General features: G+C 40.8%; 1 protein-coding gene across 1 annotated transcript; it reads right to left on the reverse strand.

The window, feature by feature from the left end:
• Positions 1-6552: 6552 nt before the first annotated feature.
• On the reverse strand, positions 6553-24106 carry MPC2 (mitochondrial pyruvate carrier 2). The gene is made up of 5 exons (XM_070942688.1): positions 23885-24106; positions 11915-11955; positions 10358-10442; positions 8695-8806; positions 6553-6770 (listed from the first exon to the last, which is right to left on the reverse strand). Exons 1-5 carry the CDS (start codon positions 23988-23990, stop codon positions 6725-6727), a joined length of 390 nt encoding a protein of 129 aa, XP_070798789.1. The 5' UTR covers positions 23991-24106; the 3' UTR covers positions 6553-6724.
• Positions 24107-24671: the final 565 nt, after the last annotated feature.

The raw sequence follows: 24671 nt of genomic DNA on the forward strand, positions 1-24671 counted from the left end.
CACCGGAATGGTGGTCTCTGGGTGGTGTCCAAAGTCCCAGTAGTTGCAATCAATCTCCCTGAGTCTCTTGTTGATGGGGGTCTGTCTGGAGCATGTCTCATCTGGGTTGGTCCTGCTACACCTCTGAAATGGAATTCTTTCAGGCTGACATCCAGGTCTATGGCTGCCCTAAACCACTCAGTAAGGTGGGGGGCGGCAGACTTCTATAAATGCATGCTTGTCTCAAATCACGGTCCAAGCCTATGTGAAACTGGTGTACAAGCATGCGTTCAGGCCATGCCCGCAATCTCTCTGCTATTTTCTGGAACTCCTTAACATAGTCTTTGGCAGGTCTTCCTCTCTGTTTAAGAGACACCAGCTCTCCCTCAGCCAGTTGCGTTCTGGACCCATCCTCAAAGAGAGCCCTAAGGCTCTCCAGAAACATGCCGATATCAGTCAATTCCCGAGCATGGTCACTATAGAGGTCGGCTACCCAGTCTGCGGCTTCCCCCGTCAGTACAGTCATGATAGCGACCACCATAGCCCATTGGGACGGGTAGAACCATCCATACAGATCCATGTAACTAATGACCTGGCTCAAGAAGATAGCCACCCGGTCCAGACTCCCATCAAAAGTCGCTTGTAATGGTGGTGGTCCCCAAATTGTCTGGGGAGGCCATACTCCGGGGCCCCACACCGGGCTCTGCCTGGCAAACCCGTGGTACGTGACACGGGCCCCAGGGGTTCCATGGGTATCAAAATGCTGCCCTGGGCTGGTTTGTCCGTCCCATGAACCCTGAGCGGGAGCACTACAGAGTCCCCGTTCAGCAGGCCCTAACCCATCCTCCAGAGATGGAATGTGAGTGCCAGTGGAGGGAAGTTCCACCTTCCTGGGTCTGCCGAGGGTAGGCTCTAAGCGTAACTTGGGGCTGGTTAAGCGAAACCGGGTGTCTGTCCCAGACGGTCCTGGCCAGGTAGAAGCTGGCTTCCCCCCTATCGCCCACAGCTGCCATGATGGCACATCTCTGAAGCTGGCCTCCCCAAACCTTTCTCTCAATATATCCAGGGTGGTGGATATACTTTCCGTCTTCCTCATCTTCAACCCACCTCCTCTCCCTCCACCTTTGGAAACACCCTCCTGAGGGAGGGGGGGCGGTGCCTTTCCCAACACTCCAGGGCCAGCCAGAGCTGAAGTATGCTACCACTCCCCTGAAGCGGAGTGTATCAAATCGCTTTTCGCCTCTGAGGCTTTGGCTACATCCCTCCCCTTGCTTTTGGTTCTGTTCTTTTGGCTTCACCATAGGTTGCTGGAGGTCAGTTTGAGCCACAGGACCTGTGCTGTCCTGCTCTTCCTCTGTCACAGCTGGCACTATTCCTTCGGGGTCCAATCCCTCTGCCATGCTGGCTGCCTGGATTACTGAAAAACTACAGAAAAGTAAATGGGAGCACCAACTTTCTCTCAGCCTTCCTGGACAAAACGAAGTCAGCAGACACAAAGCACACCGAAACGAGTAACTCAGAGTTGCAATGCTGGTTTAATGCTGTCATTAGTTCTGAGGAAACGGTGAGTTCGCAATGGTTCAAAGTTGGCACTACGAGCGTTTATTTATTTTATTTTATTTTATATTGGATTTCTATACCGCCCTTCTCCCTGAGGACTCAGGGCGGTGTACAGCCAGATTAAAAAACATACAGAACAAATATTAAAAACAATTAAAAGATATATAAATTTGGCCCAATTAAAACTCATTTACCAATTAAAAACGTTTAAAACATTTAAAAACAGTTAAAAATTTCATCTTAAGCCAGCCCGGCTTGTTTAAATAAATGGGTTTTAAGGGCGCGACGGAAGGCACTGAGGTCTTGGTTTGCCTCGTAGCGCTTTTATTATGCCGCCCCACCCAGCTGCCGTGCCTCTGTCGGCCGCCCTGGGCTTCTATCAGCTGTGTATCATCTCCCCTGCGCCACCCCTTTGCCGCGTCAGCGGAGCAGCGACGTCAGGGCCACTTCTTCCATTTGCCTCCGTCGAATGTCCGGCTGGCCGTCTGTCGCAGAATGCCCTTCAATGCCTCGATCATCTGCCGCATTGGCCAGCAGCAACAGCAATCCCCGTCACCGATGCATCCCATGTCCCTGGGCCTTACTGCCTACACTGGTACTACTACCACCAACCCCATGAACAGACGTGCCGCTCAGGATAGCAGGTCGCTCTGCTCTTTCCACCGCTCTTCCTTCCCATCCCTGTGTTGTCGAGCGATGTGACGGGCTCGACAGCAACAGTAACAAATGTCTTGAGGTGTTTTTATGGCTCTTTTTTGGTTTCAGCAACAAAGACGAAACACTGTTACCTCTTTGAGCAAAATAGGGTGCTAATTTTGATGTGCCTTTCTATAATCTATAAATCTCTCTATAGTGTACTTCTAAGAGTTACAAAAGGCTGGTTGATGTTGCAGTTGCAAAAACAAATGGTACAATTTAATCTTTTATGGCATTTCATGGAAGATATACGTATGTTAGGACAGTTTTACTGCCATTAGTTCTTAAATCTCATTCAAATTTACTTTGAAACTTAAATAGCTGTATGCTTCTTTACTGTGGAAGAAGTCTGTTCCACTCCTTTTATCTTTATGATGTCATTCCTATCAACTCTGAATCTGCTCTCCATCCTTCTCTCTACCTCAGTGTTTCAGATACACTGGTGCTATTATTGCTTTTTTCTGAAGTACTTTACATGTCTACAATATCTGCTCATATGTTTGTTCAGCGTTATACATGAAAAATAAGTTTAAGTGTTCTTTTAAAAAATGGAGCTTTTTCATTGAATCAAGGGCTGGCAAATATTAAATTGCTAGTCTGTGCAGCACACAAGAAGTGTTTTCTATCTATTAACCAGTGCAGTTAGCTCTCCATATTTGTGGAGGTTATGTGTGAACATTTCATGCAAAACTTTAAATTGTCTGAAAATTTGTCCAAATATCCCTAGATTTAAACACTTGAGCAGCTATTTAGAATTAACCAAAAGATATTTAAATCTGTTTTAAATGTCTTGTGTGTGATTTAGAATAATGAGTAACATTTTTGAGCCATATTTATGGAAACACTGTATCAAAATTATATTACATACTTTAATTAAGAACAAGGCATTCATCAGGGTATTCACCACGGAATTCGTTATTCCTCAGTAATGGAGCCTCAGTGAGTGGACAAGAAACAGTTGGCTGATGCTGAGATTTCTGTTTTACGGGGGGAATGAGGAGGTTTAGATGTTAATGTAGAAGTTGTCTTTTCAGGAATATTGTAATGAGAAGCTTTGCTTCTTTTGTTTGAACTCATTGAACTTTGCTGTGAATGGTGCTAAAATATTCCTTGATCTTCATTACATAAACCATATTGTCATCATATTTTTAGAAGTCCAAAGACCTCAGATTTATCATGATACTGTTGTTTATTGACTGTCAGTTAAATTTCTATGTTCATATCCCCTACAAAAAAAATTACATTTGAAGATGAAGAAATCTAATTTTTGAACAAAAAGTTGAATCATAAACAATACTTCAGGTGAACAAACTGAACAATTAAATTCGAATTTATTCAGAAAAAATCATAAAAGGTAAAATCAATCCCAATTGTTAACATAAAATTCAATGGCATCTTTGTTTCTTTCATCAGGCATTTAGATTTGTCCTGATGCATCATTTTTTCAAGTAATTATACTCTGTCTTGTAACTAGCTCAATTTACACTAGTTTCCTTTCTCTTAGTATATTTTGGTAGAAGAAGTAATTCAGTCATCAATATACAAGCCTGAAACCCAAGTCTTAATAGATTACAAAATCATGTAACTGTCCAAAACACTTCATAGTTTCTATTTGTGAATGCTGTGAGTTGCACTTTTCATGTATTGAATTCAGATTCCAAACTAAGGTACAAAAATCTCTCAACTTATGTATGAGCAGTGTTTTTGTGGTGCTATAATTTTCTATAAAAGCCAAATGACTTCTGGTTGTGAAAGTTAACTTCCCAAACCTTAGATGTTCTAAGATTTCCTGTCACTAGGTAAATCCATGCCATGCAACACTGAGCCCTTTTTTACCTTGTTTCTGCACTTTTAAAAAACTGGAATTTTTTTATTGTACAAGTCTTCTTTCTTCTCCATATTCTCATAAGCAGCTTTATATTGTACTCTTGTGAATATTTTAATAAACTTTTTTCATTAGTGGTCTGTTGTAAGTCTCAATTTGTCAATCTATGATAGACAATGGAATAATTTGTACTTTATAAATAGTCAGAATTCAAATGGCTGGATTCATATCATATAAAGTCAGACTAGGTTTTATTTTATTTGTTTTGGCTTAACTCGGTGGGTTTACATGACATATAACACTGAGCAAACTGGAGCAACACAAGTAGTGCACCCAAATGGAGTGTGGAGCGGAGAGGTAGAAATGAGTATCCTCATTATCCTCATAAAATGAGTTTTATTTGAAACAGAAAAGCATGGTGCAGAGACTGTTACAACATACATTCCCTACAAGAAAGAAACATGTTTTCATTTTTTTAAGGATAGTTTTTCAACTTTAAAATAAGGCATTGCTCAGTTTGCATAAGTTGTCAAAAAAGCAGTTTGAAATATATATATATATATATTTAGCTTGTGGTTTTCCAAATTTTGCAATGTAAAATAACCCCCGCCAGCATATTTAATACTGAATGGTACTGGGAATTGTAGATATACAGCATCTAAAGATGCATAATTCCTATCTTTACACTGTTGAACTCATACTGCTGGGCTCTAGTGTTATTCATTTCCCCCCTGAATAAAAGGGAACTTGGATAGTAATTCTTAAAAAATCGGTAAGCAACAACCTATTTATAGAAACCTCCCCTGTATCTATGAAGTCTCTAGAGCATTAAATATCCATACATCCATACAATCAGGCAAGAGCAGTATTGTTATATACAATTGCTTTATTTTGAAGTGCTGCTATCTATCCAAGAAAGGTGAAGAAAAGGAAAAAGATTCCAGTGATATTACCAGGTAAGCAGGAAAGCTTGGAAATCATAAGTTATTCCAGAAATAAATCTGTTTAGCCATGATGAGAATCAGCAGCAAGACGACTGGAGCAAAGATATGCAATTTCACACACAAGAAGGAATAGCACAAGGCCTAGAATGAGCAAAAACATGGGCCAGGGAGCTAATGGGTAAAGAAAGTAAGGAAAAGAAATGTAAGAGAAGATGGAGGGTCCTGAGAGAGGAACATGGGCTAATGATGTGGAGTGAGAGAGATCTTAAGAGTCTCAGATCTCATATTTTTTATTTAAAGAACTTAACTGGCTGCCTATCTTGCATAGTAATCCTAGATGGCTGATAGCAAAACCAATAAAAATAAAATCCCACCGAGGCACTATAGTAATCCATGCTACTAATCCTGTGACATTACCCCATCCTACCCTAATGCTTAACGGAAGAATCAGGTCTTCAAGGCCTTAAGAAGGGTTAAAAGGGTACACTCCCTCATCTCAGGTGAGAGATTGCTTCAAAGAACAGGGGCAGCTATGTTAAAAGCATGCTCCCAGGATCTGACTAGGTGTTGTGGGAAGGCACCTAAAGTGACCCCCCACCCTATCTCACCTGATGGGATGGACCGATATTCTAAGGGAGAGGCAGTTGGGCAAACAATCTGGCCATGGGTCATATGGGTCTTTAAAAGTGATAACTAGTACCTTCAATTGTACTTGGAAAACAATTGGAAACCAATGCAACTTATGCAACAGTGATAGAACACAACGATGTGTGGGACACTCAGAAGTACGTCATCACATTTTAGCTCTGTTACAACTTCTGGATGGTCTTCAAGGACAGACTAATGTAGGATATATTGCAGTAATTGAATATATGCCTTGCATATAGGTATAAAAGTAAGCCACTTGAAAATAACTCAGCAAATACGAAATGCTTCATTTTCTGTGTACATGTTCACTTATAGTTGTTATATCTACCAATATTATTTCCTACGTCTGTCTTTGGGTCTATGAAGTTCAGGAACATGCTGAAAAAGTAACATTTCTCTAGCTATGTAAAAACAAAATATAATATAAATCCCAGTCTACAACAGGCATTTTGCACATGTATCCCAAAATATTTTTTATATGAGCCTATGATTCTGACAAATTTTCATATTTTGAAAAAGTTAGCATTTCTAAAATATAGCAAAATATATGAATTCGTTCCTACCCTCTGCCCAGATTTAGAGTAGTTTTGTGCTGTTTGGGCCATTGGATCTATAGCTATTAAAACTGTAGCAATGTTACTGTAAAGAAGAATATATATTTGGCATCTATGCACCTCCTGAAACTTAATATGTCTTTTTCTGATTGTGAAGTGGCAATTCCATGAGCCTGGAAAAGATTATATTTAAGTTGCTAGTGAAAGATATGGTGTGAGAACCCGAGTCCCCTAAATCACCTTTTCCCCTTCAAATTCAGGTTTCTGAGCAGTTGGAAAAGTCATCTTGCTTCTGTCCTTAAAAATACTTGCACCAGTTGCATTTGGGCTTAAGAATAGACTAGGAGCTTATTAAAGAGTTTATTTAAATGCAAAGAGGCTGCTTTCTAACTTTATAGAAAAACATGCTCTACCACTTTTAGTAAAAATTCACACTGGGCAACTGAACAGGATTAAAAGTACTGTAGGTCCCTTAGGAAGTAGTTTACATTGAGATTAGAAGAAATTAACTAGAATTTCTACTGTTGCTTTTCCAGTTCCTTGGCTTTTAACTCTTGGTTATACCTGTCAGAAAAAGAGAATACAAATTATTCACTATTGCCAATATATTTTGAAGAAGAAAAAAACACTGCATTAAATTAGAAATTATATTTTTATTTGCTATATTGTTTTTCCTGTCAGCTCTTTAAAAACATGTTTGATATACAATAAGAGATATAACTATACTGCATTGATTTTAATTTGCTTGTAATTTAATTCAAAAAACAGGTTTTATTATATATTCTGTTTAAAGAAGGCTATCAGATATGGACTGCAAAAATCTGGACAACCATTAGATGGCAAACAATGGAAAACATTTGTATCTTTGCTGGATCTGGGTTTTGCAACTCAGATCTGGTAGACCCTATTTTAAATCAAAAATAGCTGGCAAAGTTTATTTGTGCACATTCATGTTTCTTTCTAGAAGCATTACTTGTTGGGAAAGTTCTGCTTGATGTTATATCAATTCAAAAATATAAATCTAGAATTATATCACTTAAGCTTGCTATTAATATGTATTTTCAATCAGTAGAAACTGATTTACAGTTTCTGTAAATCAGTAGTGCAGTACTTTTAGCAAGATGAAACCTCAAAACCTTTCCACTGCATTCTACTGAGATATATTTTTGACATCCCAATATCATCTATAGCAGTGATGACTAACCTTTTTGCCATCGCGTGCCAGGAGCAAGGGGGGGGGTTACACGCGTGCATGCCCACATCCATAATTCTATGCACCCCGCCCCTGCGCATGCGACCCTCCCCACACTCTCCCTACTCCTGGCACGTGATGGCCCGGTAGGTCTGTTTTTCTCTCTCACCAGGCTCCAGAGCCTTTCTAAGAGTCTGGAGAGGGCAACCCCACCCCCCAAGAGGCCCTCCGGAGGCCAAAAACAGCCTGTTTTCCAACTTCCAGTCCCACCGTTTCCGGGCTCCAGAGGGCCTACGGGGGGTGGGGGAAAGCCGTTTTCGCTCTCCCCAGACTCCTAGAAAGGCTCTGGAGGCTGGGGAAAGAGAAAAACAGGCCTTCCCCACCCCCCACGCCCTCCGGAGGCAGGAAACAGCCTGTTTCTGGGCACACACATGCACGCCGGAGCTGAGCTTGCGTGCCCACCAATATGGCTACACGTGTCACCTGTGGCACGCGTGCCATAGGTTCAGCTTCACAGGTCTACAGCCTTGGAATTTCCTGAAAGTTGCTTATCCAGATAAAAAACTGGTTTAGTCCTATTTAGCTTTTTCAAGATCTGTCAAAATTTCCTAGCTATTGCCACCTGCTCTAATAATACTGTTACTAAACAGAAGATGAGTAACACATACTGTATGGATTGCATAAAAAGTAGAAAAACCAGAGCAACATTTTCCCAAGGACTTTTATAAGATAGGCAATGTTCAAAGCAAAGGTCAGCAAGATAGCTGTTACCAGGTCATCAATTTGCATTATACAAGGGAAACAATGGGTTTGAATAAATCTAAATAACTGAAATATTATCTAATGGCAGTCTAATAAAAATTGCTTTTATTAAATGAAAACTGTTATAGCTTTCAAAGACTGGCCTGCTAAAGAACCAACTAATCCTATCCTACAGATATAGCTACTACCGTAGGGAACAGAACAGATGAGCTGAACTAAGGAGAACCAAAAACTTCACTATCAGCTAATAAGGCATCTAATGCTTCTGTCTCGTTGGACAATTTTTCTTTAAAAAAAATCAAGAATTATTTTTTACATATTTCTAACACTGACCAACTCCAAGTCCCTATAACAATAGTTGGGAATAGGGTCAGACACCAACATGAAAAAAAATGGTTGGGAGGGCTACCATTTCTTTTTTTTTTTTCTGGTCCTATCATAGTGTCTTTCCTATTTTTAAATACGTTGGAAGTACAACTTTCAGAATTCAATAATAGAACGCAACATTGGCAAACATTCTTCCTAATTACCTACCTCCATATGCGGTACAGCTGAGAGCCACCAGCACAGCCAACAAAGAAATTAACAGTAAACAGACCCCAGTTTTTAGGAATAATTACTAGAGAATACCTTGACCAGATAAGGCCTGTTGAATTAGAAAACAAAATACAGATCTATTACCAATTTAAAATAATGGTTGCATTCTCAAAATTTATCAAAACCTATAAGGAAAACCTCATAGTTTCTCCCTTTCAGTCTACTCTCTCACCAAGTTTATTTAGTAATTATAGGATTGCTACCATTTCCCTTACAGCTGAATGAAAGCTTACAGCATCTAGACCAGGGGTGTCAAAATCGCGGCCCAGGGGCTGGATGCGTCACATGCTGGCCACGCCTACCCCCAGTTTAGGAAAAAGGGAAAAGTCACAATACGTCATGTGATGACAATGTGATGCCACGAGTTTGACACCCCTGATCTAGAACTACTATCTTAATCTAAAACCCAGAAGATCTATAGATTTATAAGTCTAGTACAAGAAAAATATATGCTTGAATGGCAGATTAAAAATGTTATTGAACAGTTCTGTTATCCAGCAATGAACCTGCAATAAAGTACTATATACAGTTTTGGCTCTCGTTTTTACTATCATGAAATGAAACAGGAACTAATGTTTAAAACTTGCAACCTGTAACACTTTTAACACTTATTTGACAAAATAACTCTGCTGTTTGAGGAAGATAATCTGAAACTTTAAAACTAAGCAAAAGATGAAAAATCAGGTATGTAAACCAATAAGATACACTTTTACAGCAATGAACAGATTGCAGCCACTTTAATTTTTAGAATAGAATTGAATTTAGCAATATTCCTTACATCTCTGCTGAAAGTCAATAATTTATATACAGGTAAAATCTCATTTACAGGCTGTTCAATTTTACAAGGATCATAAAAAATAATTTGGGACCAAGGTGCGCATTTACGACCTTTAGAGTTTTTCTCAGTCACAGGACTACCATTACAGCCAGTATCTGTTGTCTTGTGCCTGACCCATTTTCCCTTGTCTTTCCTTCCTTATAGACAGAAAAATTGGAAAAGATTACAAGAAATAAAACACACAGACACACACACAATAAAGTGGCTGTTTGCTCAGAGCTGCAGGCACTAGAGCATTCCATTCAATGTGTATTCCCCATGTGTATCTGTTTACTTTCTTTTATGCATTTATTCCCAATGAATATAAATATAAACATTAATTCCCTTCTTGCTAATTATTCCAGCACTGGGTAAGCATTCCAAATGGCAGGGTAGTTGGGAAAAAGGAAAGATAAAGTAAAATCATAGGCACAATTGCCATTATTTGATTTCTTTTAGGGTCTTCATCATTTTAGCAACCAAGCTGCCAGTCCCAATTGTGGTTGCTAAACAAGGACTATGTATATAACCTAAGCAAAATCTCTAGACTAATGTGCTTTTGGTTCAAGTATACCTATTTTAGGTGTTCCAGTTAGACAGTCAGGCAAAGTTAATAATTGCATAAAAATTTATAAAATTTTATATATATATTTCAAGTATATGGCTTGAAAACCTTTCATAAAATAAAATGTTAGTTTAGCTTTGTCTTGGTATTAAAACAGAACTGATGATTTAACCTTTTTTCCCCCTATACTAGATAATTAAAAGAAAATACATACATACCTGTAGCCATTAGGACGCAAGACTGTGAAGTGCTGAGTTTTTCAGCAGGCCTAGCCATATCAGCCATTCCAGCACATACCAAACCCTGCAATAAGAAAGCAATAGCTTAATTTAATGTGTCAGTAATACATTTTTTATTAATACCAAAGTTTTACAGTCTATACCAGCAGTTCTCAAAATATGATCTAGGGACCCTTTCCTTTGTCCTTGAAGTCAAATAAATATGTTTAAATTTCTCTGTTTTAATTTCTAATACAATAAATATTGATATAATTCACATAAACCAAAGCTCTTTGGGTGTCTTCTATCATTTTTAAGAATGTAAAGGGGTCCAGGACCAAAGTGTTTGAGAACCACTGGTCTATAACATTTAGTTTGAAATCATATATTTCATGCTTGCCATTTAGATAGCTGGAGTTACATTTTCCAATCCATTTTAAGTTTTAAATTGGGTCAAGGACAAAACTAGGAATTGAGTGGTACATGATTCCCTATCAATCCAATGGATTGGCATTAACATGTTTGTATCAAATAAAACCAGGTTGATTTGGAACTCAATTTAATCGATATCCCAACATATATCAGTCATACAAACCAGAGATGCTCTGTCACTTTTGTGATTTCATTTTTCAGCCTATTTCCATGATCTCATGGAAGGGAGGGACAGGGAGAAGGAGCATGAAAAATGGGCGGACCTGACTATTGATGGGATATACCTTTCCCAAACTGTCCATGATGATGCTGACCACAATCATGACATAGTAGATTTTCCCATTCTAATGAGACAGAAACTAGGAAGGGAAGTGACAGCTTCCCAACCACCTTTACAATGGCCAAGAGAACTATAAACAACCAGCTCAGATATTTCAGATTGTGTTCAGCTGGCACATGAAGATTTTATTTACTTATTTATTATGAAATGTATATGCTACCCATATACACGGGTAGCTACCCAAGAGGCAACTCAAGGCAGTTTAGAACAAGTTGAGGAAATTGTATACAAGATGAGATCACTGGGTCAGCCATAGGTCGGTAAAATGAGGACCCAGATTGTTGGGGGCAATATGCTGACTCTGTAAACCGCTTAGAGAGGGGCTGTAAAGCACTGTGAAGCAGTATATAAGTCTAAGTACTATTGCTATTGCTACCAAAGACGGCACTTAATTTTGTTGTACCATGTACAATGACAATAAACTAAACTAAACTATTATGTTAGATTCTAACTGATCTATAATGCATTCCTTGTTTATTTAAGTCTGGCTACATGACTAAAAAGTATTTTAATATAGACTTTTGAGAAATTACATTGCAAGTCTGATAGAGATATTGACCAATAATTTTTTTCACCAAGTTCTCAGATGACATTTCACACAATGAGGAAAGAATTTTTTTTTCAAAGATTGGATTAATATAGTCTTTGGCTATGCAAAAGAAAGGCCTCGTCTACCAGGAGATTCTCCAGGTTTTTTTTAACTACACTTAAAGTATATAACTGGCCTTTAACACAGGAAACACTAGAATTATGTATGTTTTGTATGAATAACTGAATCAACTTACCCATTTCATAACAGGTGCCCAAAAAAACACTGTTTTGGGACCTGCAAGAGAAGATTTTACTTAGTCTCAAAAAATTATTATATTCATTTCAATAAAATATTTTTTGATCTGCAGGCCAAGAGAGAAACAAGTTATGATTAAATTTCTTTGAGTAAAACCTATGTAGTAGTTTAGCATGTCTTGAAATTCATGAAGTATATCCACCTTGCAGGAAAAAGGAATTGTGATGATGACAAAAATACATTTTTCCAAAATGAATGAAGAAAATGCAGCTTTTCTTCATTTGTATAAAATGTTTCATGTTTATTTATTTATTTGCAAAATTTATATTATATTATATTATAAATTTATATTATATTGCCGCCTACTCATGGCAATTCAAGGTGGCTCATAGGAAACAAAAACACAATATAAAAGAAATAAAAATAACAAAATAATAATAAAGTAACCCCCCACCCTCCGGTGACAATACACACTCATACCAGCCATTTAATGTGCTCCATCCTGCTCTGGATTCCCCAGGCCCATTGGCAGAATCACGTCTTCAGGGCCTTCCAAAAGAGTGTCAGAGTGGGGAGTCAGTCTAATTTCCGGAGGGATGATGTTCCAGAGGGAGGAAGCCACCACAGAGAAGGCCTTTCTTCTGGGTCCTGCCAGATGTATCTCCTTACGTGATGGGACCTGCAATATTCTTTGCCTGTCTGATCTAGTGGGGTTGGGTGGATGTGACTGGCAAGAGACGGTCCCTCAGATAACTTGGTCCCAAGCCATGAAGGGCTTTAAAAGTGACAACCAGCACTTTGAATTGCACCCAGAAGCAAATTGCTAACCAATGCACACATTGCATTGCAATGAGGTAACACATATGCACACGTCTGCACAATACCATGTGGGCCACTGCATTTTGCACCAGCTGGAGCTTCCGGATGCTTTTCAAGGGTAGCTCCATGTAGAACACATTGCAATAGAAAAGATGGCAGGTGACTAGGGCATGAGTGACCGTGAGTATGTATTGTTGGTCCAGGAAAGGGCGTAACTGGTACACAATCTGCAGTTGCGGAAAGGCCCTCCTGGTCACGACTGCCATCTGCTCTTTGAGCAGGAATCGCAATTCCAGGACAACAGCCAGATTATGCACTGGGTCTGTTTGAGGCAGTGGCACTCAAAGACTAAAGACACCTATCCAAGACTAAAGGTGGCAATTCTCCATGGACCAAAGAACCCAAACCCACAGCCACTCAGGTCTTGCCAGGGTTGTTTCAACCCATTGGTCTCCATTCAGCCCCTAACAGCCTCCAGGCATTGTGAAAGGGAGATCATGGCATTGCTTAATTCACCAGGGGCTGAGATATACAGCTTAGTATCATCAGCATATTGATAGTGATGGATAATCTCACTCAACGGCTTCAGGTAGATGTTGAATAGGCACAGAGGGAGTATTGAACTCTACGAGATGCCACAAAGTAATGGGCCAGGCCTGGATCTCTCACTTCCTATTAACATTGATTGAGAGCAGCCACAGAGAAAGGAAGGATAGCAACAGTTTCCTACTCCTAACCCCTGAAGTTGCTCCAGAAGGATACCATGGTTGATGGTATTGAAAGCGGCTCAGAGGTCAAGTATAGCAAGGATGGATGCACTACCCCTATCTCGCTCCCGCCAAAGCTCATAAAAAAGTGCAACCAATGCCATTTCTGTCTCATATCCAGGCCTGAATCCTGACTGGTAGGAGTCTAGATAATCTGTTTCATCCAGAAACCTCTGGAGCTGCCACACAACCACCTTCTCAACAACCTTCCCCCAAAAGGGAAGATTGGACACAGGTCGGAAATTATCCAACAGGGTGGAATCCAGCGATGGCTTCTTGAGAAGAGGGCAGACCACAGCCTCTTATGTTAACAGCTATTTGTACCTACATAGAAAAAAATTATTTATGGTAAACTCTTAACAGCAAATTTTTGATTCTGGTAGTCAATAGTATAACAATAAATAAGTGAATGCAAATAAATAAATAACCTCCTGCCTTGATATGATTTGATTAACCTCAAATGTAATCAACTAGTATGTAAGTATGGGACAAAACTATCAAAAGTGCTTTGAGTAATCATAATAAGTGGGACAGAAATAAACAGTAAAAATAACAATTATAGAAGTAAACTTCAGAGAGTTTAGCAGTTAAAGCATCAGGCTGGAAAACGGGAAACCATGATTTCTAGTCCTGCCTTAGGTACAAAGACAGCTGGATGACTTTAGGCCAGCAATTCTCTCTCAGACTTGGGGGTGGATGAGTAGACCTACTTATACAATGGAAATTCCCATTATTTTCCTAATCTTTGCCCAAATGCTATTGGAGTCACTCAAATACTGCAACCTCCCAATATTTGATACAGTAAAATATTTAAAATGGATTCATAAAACTGTTTTTTTCCTAGGTCATAGAACTTTATACAGTATTTTATTCTGTTTTCTAACAATAAACCTGGCCAAGCTGCTCTTACATTTTCATTTTCTATTGTTATCCCAGAGATTGTAACTGTAAAATCACTCAGTTTAGGGTTCACATAAGTTTATAATATACTTTAAGAGATATAAATTGCTGTTTGTGAAGTGAAATAATCCAGAGTACAATATTGCTCACTAGAAGTAATTTCTCTGAAAACTATCTAAGAACCTTCTAAAATGAATTCAAGGGATGGATAACTTTTTTGTAATAATTGGGTTCCTTTTTTGAAATGTCAGGTGCTGCAAGGGAAACTGCTTTTCATGCTGAAAGTAAGACATTGCATGCAAAGCCTCAGAAGAAAAAGCACCTATTATCTATAAATAAATAATTATGGATGTATAAAATGTGTTGGATTATTATACAAAACTGTTCTACAGTATTCCTTTTGAACTCTACCAGCAGAAGGTTCAGCATTTTACAGGAGTAATCCCTCCAAAGCAGAAGCAGGTCAAGATGAAACATTAGACTCATTAGAATACTTTATTTGGCCAAGTGTGATTAGACACAAGGAATTTTCCAGTGCAGAAGCTCTCAGTGTACATGCAAGGCAACAGAGTAATAATAATCATAATGATAATACCAAAAAGACAAGGGAGTAAAGAAGGTAAGACAGATAACAATAATGCTACAGCAGTACATGGGGAAATGTACATAGACGTTAAACAGTATTGTAAGAATTAGAGTGATGGCACGAGAAAAGAAACTGTCCCTGTCTCTAGTTGTTTTGACATGCAATGCCTTATAGAGGTGTCCTAAGGGGAAGAGAACAGATCTATTTCAGGGTTGGATCAAACTAAGAATATCTCAAAATCATTTCCAGTTTGGAGGATGTAGTTTCAGGCATAAAAACAAAGCTTTATCTCTATCTTACCTTTAGCTAGATAAATGCAGTTAAATCGCATTTCTGGTAAGCCCTAATGACAAACCAACATTTCTCTAAAAGAGAGAAATCCATTGTGACTGAAATGGGACTTGATTGGGAACTGGGCAGCTGAAATCTCTCTGAAATTAAAGAGACTTTAGATTATCCACATAACTGTTATTTCACAAGTTATTTTGTAAGTCCAACTCCTATTTAGGAATAAGTTTTAAATAGGTTTTTGGAAATAATGTCCATGAATGTCTAAGGACTGAAGGACAATATGAGCAAAACCGCATACCTTAGAGCAGGGGTGTCAAACTCAATTTCATAGAGGGCTGTATCAGGGTTGTGTTTGACCTCGGGGAGCCAGAGTGGGCATGGCCAGGGTGGGCGTGGACAGCTCGATGTCACTTGTGTCAGGGGCACCTGTGGTGGCCCAAGTGCTCTGCCAGCAAAAACGGGCTCCAGAGCTGCATTTTCGGCTGTGACTGCCTTCTGCAACCCTCTTCCAGTGAAAATGCAGCTCACGAGGGCCTCACATAGCCCTTACGAGCTCCGTTTTCGCTGGCAGAGGCACCGCGGGCCAGTCCTTTCCTGTTTCCAGGGCCAGCCCCGCGGGCCACATCTAAGCACCCCGTGGGCTGGACCTGGCCCCTGGACGTTGAGTTTTAGACTTCAATCTTTTACATACTTGCTGGATTTGATGTACACTGAAATCCAACTACCAACAGGCATCAGCTGGCCTACCTTTTGACATGGGTAATTTTTTCATGGTGCTTTAAATTCCAGCATTTCAATTCAGCATGGCCAATAGCTATGCTACACCAGGATTTCTGGAGATTGTTACTCAATTTATTTGGAAAGCACTAAGTTCAGTAATGTTGTACGGCGTGCATTGCATCTCTGAGTAGTGTATTTTTTTAAAAAAAACCTCTACTTTTCTGTTATTTTACAGATGTTCTAGACATGTAATATTTCACACCATTCTAGGGAAGTATGATAACCACTTTACAAATTAAAGTTAATACTTTGAAGTACTCAGTTCTAATTAAGTCTTTCAGAAAACTATTGCAATCTAGTGGTGTGTATGTATGTATTTTTTATATTAACTAGTAGGTGCAGACAAAGAGGATAACAAAGCACTAGAATTAAAGAAATATTCTCAATGAACAACTCATGGCAAACTTGGATATGCCCTTACATAAATAATAATGTTGTGAACATAGATATGATATATAAAGGTTGTGACAATTGTTGTAGAATGAAGTTAAAAAGTTTTAAAGGTTTCCCCTATCCAGTCAAGGGGCAGTGCTATCTTCAATTCCCAGCCGAGAGCCTGCGCTGTCTGGGAGATAATTCCAACATCGTGGCCAACATGAAAATACAGAACACAGTAATGTTCCTGCCAAAGTAGTACTTATTTATCTACTTGCATTTGCATGCTTTCAAAACAGCAAGATTGGCAGAAGCTGGGGTGAGTAACGGAAACTCATTCCATCACATGGCACTTGGGTCTCAAACCCGAGCTATCGGCTTTTCAGCTGACAAGCCCAGCATTTAACCGCTGAACCATCATGCTGCACCTAGAATCAAGTTATTTAGGCTAAATACATATTGTTGGATCAGGCAGTTGCATACATCAAGACTTGGTCAGATTTTAAATTTTACTTTTCATTAGAATGCTAAACAACTAATAATATGAGAAGAAAATGTAAAATAATGGTTTAGCCAGGTGAATATGAAACAAAAAGAAATGTGTGTCTGAGTACATGTCCAGAATAGGAATTTGTTTTGAGTACAAATTGCTTCTCACAACTTCTGTTACTCGGTTCTCTTATTTTTTTTCATCATTTCATTTCAGGTTTTTGTTTTGGTAAATCCTTCATTTGCTTAAGTTTAGATCAGAATATCTTTGTATATCTATACCTATCTTATGCCAGTCCTGATCCAGGTGATTATGAATGCTACTTTGAAATATAACTAGCAGTTGTTTTATAAGACTCCTTCTTTATAAATTCACTTAACTATTACGAGCCACAAATTATTTCCCAGTATGATTAGTTATTTTTGCTGCCTTGTGTTCTAAAGTTTTCTATTAAAAGAAATATTACAATGAATAGAAAACAGCAGCTAATTTCTTTTACTGCCAACACTTCACTTTTCACTGCATGATAATTAACCATCTTAAATAATAGGATTATCTATAGAGTGCAAGGAATTACTAGAATAAGAAATGAAAGTGTTAACTGCAAAGAATATTTCACAAGCCAGAAGTAAAAAGATTTCTCTCCAATACTGGAGGTTATGTTCCAATCTAGGGGAAATGTCATACTGTATCAAATTAGGCCATCAAACTGTTCCAGGTTCACATGGCATGGACTTTGAAAATATGTTTAAAATTGAACAGAAACTGACACTAAAGCTAAGAAGACAGTGCCTAAACATTATCCTGATGTTGTAATGTAGCTCAGCAAAAACGATTCATTGTGTAACTGTTGAGAAAAGCAGTAATTCAGTACAACTACCAGTAATATACTGATTTATATAAATGTATGGTGCAACTAACTACAGTTGGAACATTGAATATATTTGTGCTCATCACAAGTCAAATATAGTAGGATAGAGAACAGCTACTGAAGGAACAACCAAAGTAATCAATAGGTTGAAGAAGAAAAGCTATGAAGTTTGGAAATAAGGTTGTTTTTTATGCAGTATGTTTATTTACCACCTCAATCACTGGCGTCAGCTTCCCTTTCCAAACCTATTGCTAAGGAAGAAATACAGTAAGGTGTTGGTGTACTCTTGTTCTTTCTGTGAGTTTCCCATAAATACTGTTTCAACCACTGTAGGACAGACTGTTAAATTAAATAAGCACATCTCTCTTTATATTCAAACACAATTCACACTCAAGTGATTGGGAAAGAATCTTGTTAATAACTTTTCTCTTCTTACACAGCCCAGCTATTACTAACCTGAAAAAGTATACCAAAGAGATACTGAAGTGAGTTTCTTATAAAACAAATAACAGTTTATTGTTAAAATAATTGTTACATATGCCACATTTCCTTTCTTCCACTGAATAAATCCAAAGGGGTACAAATACAGTTTAATATGATATCACCAAGAAATGAGGAATCTGTGCTTTGTAGTTTATAGTATGCCTATGCAATGCAATAAAATGTCTACAGTCTAAGTACAGACTTAAAAAATAACTAATCCCTAACTACAAATAAAGCAATCAGTAACTGATGGCATCAAAATGTCCAAAAGCTCTTTGAAATAACTATTTGTTGTAATTTACTGAAAGTCAATAGTAGGGTCTGACTGAATTTCTGAAGGAAATGGTTCCAAAGGGCAGATAAATATACACACAAACACACACCACCAAAAAAACCACTATCTGCAGGCCTCCGCCATTCTTACCTCATGGAATTGGGGAACTACAAACAGGTTCTTCCAGGACATACAAGTTGGGTTGGATAAAACTGGTTGCAAAAGGCAGTCCTACAAGTACTCCAGTTTAAGCCATATAGTTTTTCAATTCCAAAACAATAGTTTGACTTCCTCTCAGAAGCCAATAGGAAGCGGGCACAAGGCCGAAGCATAGGTGTTTGTACTAGCATGTATCTGTTAACAACCATGCAATTGCATTTGAGACCAATTCAAATTTCTTGATACGATAATCTTCAAAGACAGCCTCATATGAAACAACTTGAAATGAAATAAATAAAAGGTGATGGGGCATGAATAACTCTTGCAAGGTCCTCAATAGTCCAGATACCGCCAGAACTCTTATACAAAACTGGGATAAGGCATTTTTTAAACTAAAAATACATTTGCTCCTGTTATTGCAGTATGACAGGATTTTAGAACCCCAAGAAATAAAAATTCTGTCTGCAGCAAGCTGTAATATAACAATAGCTGCATAGTAGATGTACTTAGTTGCTACTTTATTATTATTATTATTATTATTATTATTATTATTATTATTTATTTATTTATTTATTTATTTATTTATTTAATTTAATTTAATTTAATTTAATTTAATTTAATTTAATTTAATTTATATACCACCCTACTCCCGAAGGACTCAGGGCAGTGAACAACCAAACAGTAAAAATACATAGATACAAAATTTAAAAACAAAGTAAAATCAAATTAAGCAATTTGGCCCAAACAGATTAAAACCCCAATCATTTAAAAAACGATTAAAATTTGCATAATTAAAAAGAGGGAAAAGATTAGGCCAGGCCCGCCTGGTGGAATAAAAACGTATTAAGAGCGCGGCGGAAGGTGCGCAGATCTGGGATCCTCCGTATCTCCAGGGGGAGCTCGTTCCAAATAGTAGGTGTCCCCACAGAGAAGGCTCTCCCCCTAGGGGCCGCCAGTCAACATTGTTTGGCCGACGGCACCTGGAGGAGCCCCTCTCTATGAAAGCATACCGGCCGGTGGGAGGCTATTGGTGGTAGTAGGCGGTCCCGTAGATAACCAGGTCCTAAGCCATGGAGTGCTCTAAAGGTGGTAACCAAAACCTTGAAGCGCACCCGGAAGACCACCGGGAGCCAGTGCAGCTCGCGCAGGGGACGTGTTATATGGGAACGCCATGTCGCTCCCATTACCACCCGCGCGGCCGCACTCTGTGCCAGTTGGAGCCTCCGGGTGCTCCTCAAGGGGAGCCCCATGTAGAGAATGTTACAATAGTCCAGGCGGGAGGTGACGAGGGCATGAGTGACCGTGCATAGGGAGTCCCAATCCAGAAAGGGATGCAACTGGCGAATCAAGCGAACCTGATGAAAAATCCTCCTGGTCACGGCCGTCAAATGCTCTTCTAAAGACAGCCGTGAATCCAGGAGGACGCCCAAGTTGCGAGCCCTCTCTGTGGGGGCCAATGATTCGCCCCCAAGAGTCAGCGATGGCGCCAACTGACTTTATCGGGACGTCGGAAACCACAGCCACTCGGTCTTGGATGGGTTGAGCCTGAGCCTATTCCTCCCCATCCAGATCCGCACGGCCTCCAGGCACCGGGACATCACTTCAAGGGCATCGTTGGGGTGGTCCAGGGTGGAGATGTACAGCTGGGTGTCATCAGCGTACTGGTGGTACTTCACCCCGAAACCACGGATGATCTCGCCCAGCGGCTTCACATAAATGTTGAAGAGGAGGGGCGAGAGGACCGACCCTTGCGGCACCCCACATATGAGGGGCCTCGCGGTCGACCTCTGCCCCCCTGTCAACAGAGACTGCGACCGGTCAGAGAGAAAGGAGAACCACCGCAACACAGTGTCTCCCAAGCCTAACTCTTCCAACCGGTGCAGCATGATACCATGGTCGATGGTATCAAAAGCCGCTGAGAGATCTAACAGGACCAGGACAGAGGAGCACCCCGTCCCGAGCCCTCCAGAGATCATCTACCAACGCGACCAATGCCGTTTCCGTGCTATACCCGGGCCTGAAGCCTGTCTGGAACGGATCCAGATATGTCATTTCATCCAGGTGCTGGGGGAACTGTTGAGCAACCACGCTCTCAACAACCTTCGCCACGAAGCGAAGGTTGGAGACCGGACGATAATTAACCAACATTGTCGGGTCCAGGAAAGGCTTCTTGAGGAGAGGCCTCACCATCGCCTCTTTCAAGGCAGCGGGAAAGTCACCCTCACCCAACGAAGCATTTATAATCCCCTGGAGCCAGCCTCGTGTCACCTCCCAGGAAGCCAGCACTAACCAGGAGGGGCATGGGTCCAATAAACAAGTGGTCATGTTCAGTCTGCCCAGAATCCTGTCCACGTCCTCAGGGGTCACAGGATCAAACTCATCCCAGATAACATTCTCAAGACCTGCCCCAGTCCCTCCCCCTGAGACTACCCAGTCGGAGTCCAAATCTTCCTGAATCTGAGTGATTTTGTCATACAGATACTGAACAAAATCCTCAGCTCTACCCTCCAAGGGGTCCTCCTGCGCTTCCTGGTGGAGCAGGGAGCGGGTCACCCTAAACAGGGCAGCCGGGCGGTTATCTGATGACGCAATAAGAGCAGCAAAATAACTACATTTCGCTGCTTTTATCGCCACTAGGTAATTCCTAATATGAGATCTTACCAGTGTCCGGTCCGATTCAGAAAGACTGGCCCTCCAACTACTCTCCAGGCGTCTTTTCTGGCGCTTCAACTCCCTCACCTCCTCAGTGAACCAAGGAGCCAAATGAGATCGGCGCCGGGTCAGAGCCCGCAAAGGCACGACCCGATCCAGAGCTCCAGTGGCCGCCCTATCCCAGGCGGCCATCAGGTCTACAGTCGAGGCGTGTGCCAGAGCCTCAGGAAATGGCCCAAGCTCCCTCTGGAACCTGTCAGGATCCATCAGGCGCCTGGGGTGGAACCATCTTACCAGCTCCGCCTCCCTGCAGCGGGGTGCAGCGGTTCGAAGGTTGAGACGAAGGAGAGAGTGATCTGACCATGACAAGGGCTCGGTAGCTATATCTCCTATCTCAAGGTCACTCAACCACTGTCCAGAGACAAAAACCAGATCCAGCGTGTTTCCCCCCGTGTGGGTAGGGCCATGAATTAACTGGGTCAGGTCCATAGCTGTCATGGAAGCCATGAACTCCCGAGCCACCTCAGACGCCTCACCCACGGACGGCAGGTTGAAATCCCCCATGACCATAAGCCTAGGGGTATCAACCGCCACCGCGGTGATGACGTTGAGTAGCTCGGGCAGGGCTGTTGCCACGTGGCAGGGAGCCAAGTACGTGATCAGCAAACCCATCTGAACCCCGTGGCCCCATCTCACAAGGAGGGATTCACAGCCAGCCGTCTGAGGAACAGTGGCCTCCCTCGGTCTCAGACCTTCTTTAATGATAACCGCTACCTCCCCGCCCCTACCCTGTAACCTCAGCCGAAGGAATGCACAGAAACCTTTAAATATGGGGTTGAGGATATTTTTTCCCCTTGCAACTTTTATTTGAAAATAATGGGGAACAGCAGCCATTGACAATTTTTTTTACAAGGCTCTGACACAAGCCATGGGGCAAACACACCAGTCAGCACTTCTGGGCAGGTAAGAACTCGGCAATGATCTTTTCCGGACTAGCAAGTTTCTGTTGCAATTTAACCAATAACATTCCTTCACCAGAAAGTATCTATTTTGAAATAGATACTAACAGTTACACATTTATTTATTATTATAAATTAAATTTGTTTGCCTTCAATCTCATCATGAGGCAACTCTGCAGGTTAATCTTAGAATCTTAATTTTAGGCTAAATATCAGCAATTCAAATCACTATTTTGTAGCACTGCAGCTTATCTATTGTATTTTTCCTGTATGACAGTTTGACTCTCCATTTAGCTGCCTTAATTCAGTCTTTCACTCTTTATTGCTAGCAATAAAGATAACAGACTCTATTTCTGAAAGTTCTGTGTCAAGGAGAATAAACAGATGTTACATTTTCTGTAAGCTTTGTCAATTCCTTGATGATTGCATTACTAAAACTAAAGGCGAAGGAGAAGTAGGAGGTGACAAACTTTAAATTATATATGACCCTATAAGATTTAAAATGTATTCGAACTTCAACATCTTTTTGGTAAGGGGGACGGGCTTAATAAAGGATGGGGAAGGAGGTTATAGGTTATTTCCCTTCTGCCACTGAATTGTAGAAAGGACACTGAAATATCCCATTGGATTATTACCCTCACCCTGTCCAGATATTTTATAGCTTTCTCCAACCTAGTGCCTATCAAATGAATTTGAAGTAAAACTCCTAAAGGTGTTTTTTCCCAAAAGGCAACTGGATTTTCTTGGTTTTTTTCTTTGAAAACATTTTGCTTCTCATCCATGAAGTTTTTTCAGTTGTAAGTTCTAACACTGGAAAAAGCACCTTTGGGACAATTATGACGTGAATGACCTAGAATCCCCATAGACATTTACAACTCCTAGAACTTATTTATTCAGTTTATAGGGTGGTTGCTCACATAGCTGGGACCTTCAATGATGTATGGAATTCTAAAACATTCAAACATTCAATATCGTGGGAAGGCCAGTCTAGCTTTTGTAAACTCTGTTCTCCAGAGAAATGGAGAGATGAATACTTTGCAGAATTTCTTGAAAAAAAATTGCAATGTTCCATCCATTTAACTATTGGAGATGCAGTGACTAAGTGTTCTCTGGTATTCTGCCTTTCAATTTGGAGTTCAAGAAAGCATTGAAATAGGGTTAAAGCACAGTACCTGGTCCAAGGTCACTTAACAAACTTCACAGTAAATTGGGCTTCAACTTTAATTCCTCAGAAACTAGCCAGATATTTGACATTCGGTAACACATCACATGTGGACACTTCATGACCAATACTGCAATAGGAGGGGGCAAAATATATCCAAATGTAATGGAAATAGAGGTTTCTCACGACTACGATGCCATGGCAGGTAAAACTGCATATCCTGGAACACTCTTTCTAGACGGCTGTTAAAAAGACAGGCCTTCTTCAAGTGGACGTCTGCAGGACCATTTACTTTTTCTTTTCACATTCACCTTCTCACACCCTTAACACGGATCACCTCCAGCGATTCAAATTGCCGGTCTTTCCCCCATTCTCTCCCCTCCCTCTTTTCTTCCAATACCTGCAGGGTGGTTATACAAAGGGCGCAGCCGGGGCGGCAACATAAGCTCGATCTTGTCTAAGAAACGGTGGTAAGAAGCACGAAACCCAGCCACGGCAGCCGCCATCCTGCGTGTGCGGTGATAGCGGGAGGCCCGAATTCAGTGACGGCGCCGCTCGACCTGCCGTCCTTCCCTTCCTCCTCCTCCTCCTCCTCCTCACACGGCCCGAGCAGAAGCAAAACCCGCCCCACGGACATAAGCCGGTGGTAGGACGAGCCCCGTTTGCTTCGTTCTGATTTGCTGCTGGAAGGAGAAAGGGGCGTGGCTTAAACAGCTGTCCTTCGTGCTATTGGCCAGCCAGGCTTATTGCCACCACCGGCTTTCTCTCCAGTGCCGATGACAGAAGGAGAGAGTCAATTCTTGTCTGCTTTTTATGACGCTCGTAAAGCGAGCGCGAAGCAATGACGAAGGAAGCAACTATTATTTTCTGTTATGGAACAGTGGCTCCGAAATAATGTTCGAACGACGAACTTGTTTACACAGGGTAGCCAGGGCCGAGGCTGCCTTTGCCACCGCCCTTTAACTCGTCCTGACTTGTTTATCCCTTTGAGCCTTCAGTGTGTCGACGACGTGAGGGGAGGAGGAGACCTTTAAAGCGGCCGGCGGTTGGCTTGGTCTCCGTCCAGAAAGTCAACGAAAGACACGGCAGCTGCAAATAGTTATTCCTCTACTGCTTTAACTCTCGCGATGTCTCCAGTGAGCCGTTCCCTGTGTCTTGTGGGCGGGGAGGGGGGAGGAGCTACTGTT

Source organism: Pituophis catenifer, unplaced genomic scaffold (genome assembly GCF_029215685.1).
Source record: "Pituophis catenifer annectens isolate HBS135680 unplaced genomic scaffold, rPitCat1.0.hap2 SCAF_4, whole genome shotgun sequence".
Taxonomy (NCBI): Eukaryota; Metazoa; Chordata; class Lepidosauria; order Squamata; family Colubridae; genus Pituophis; species Pituophis catenifer.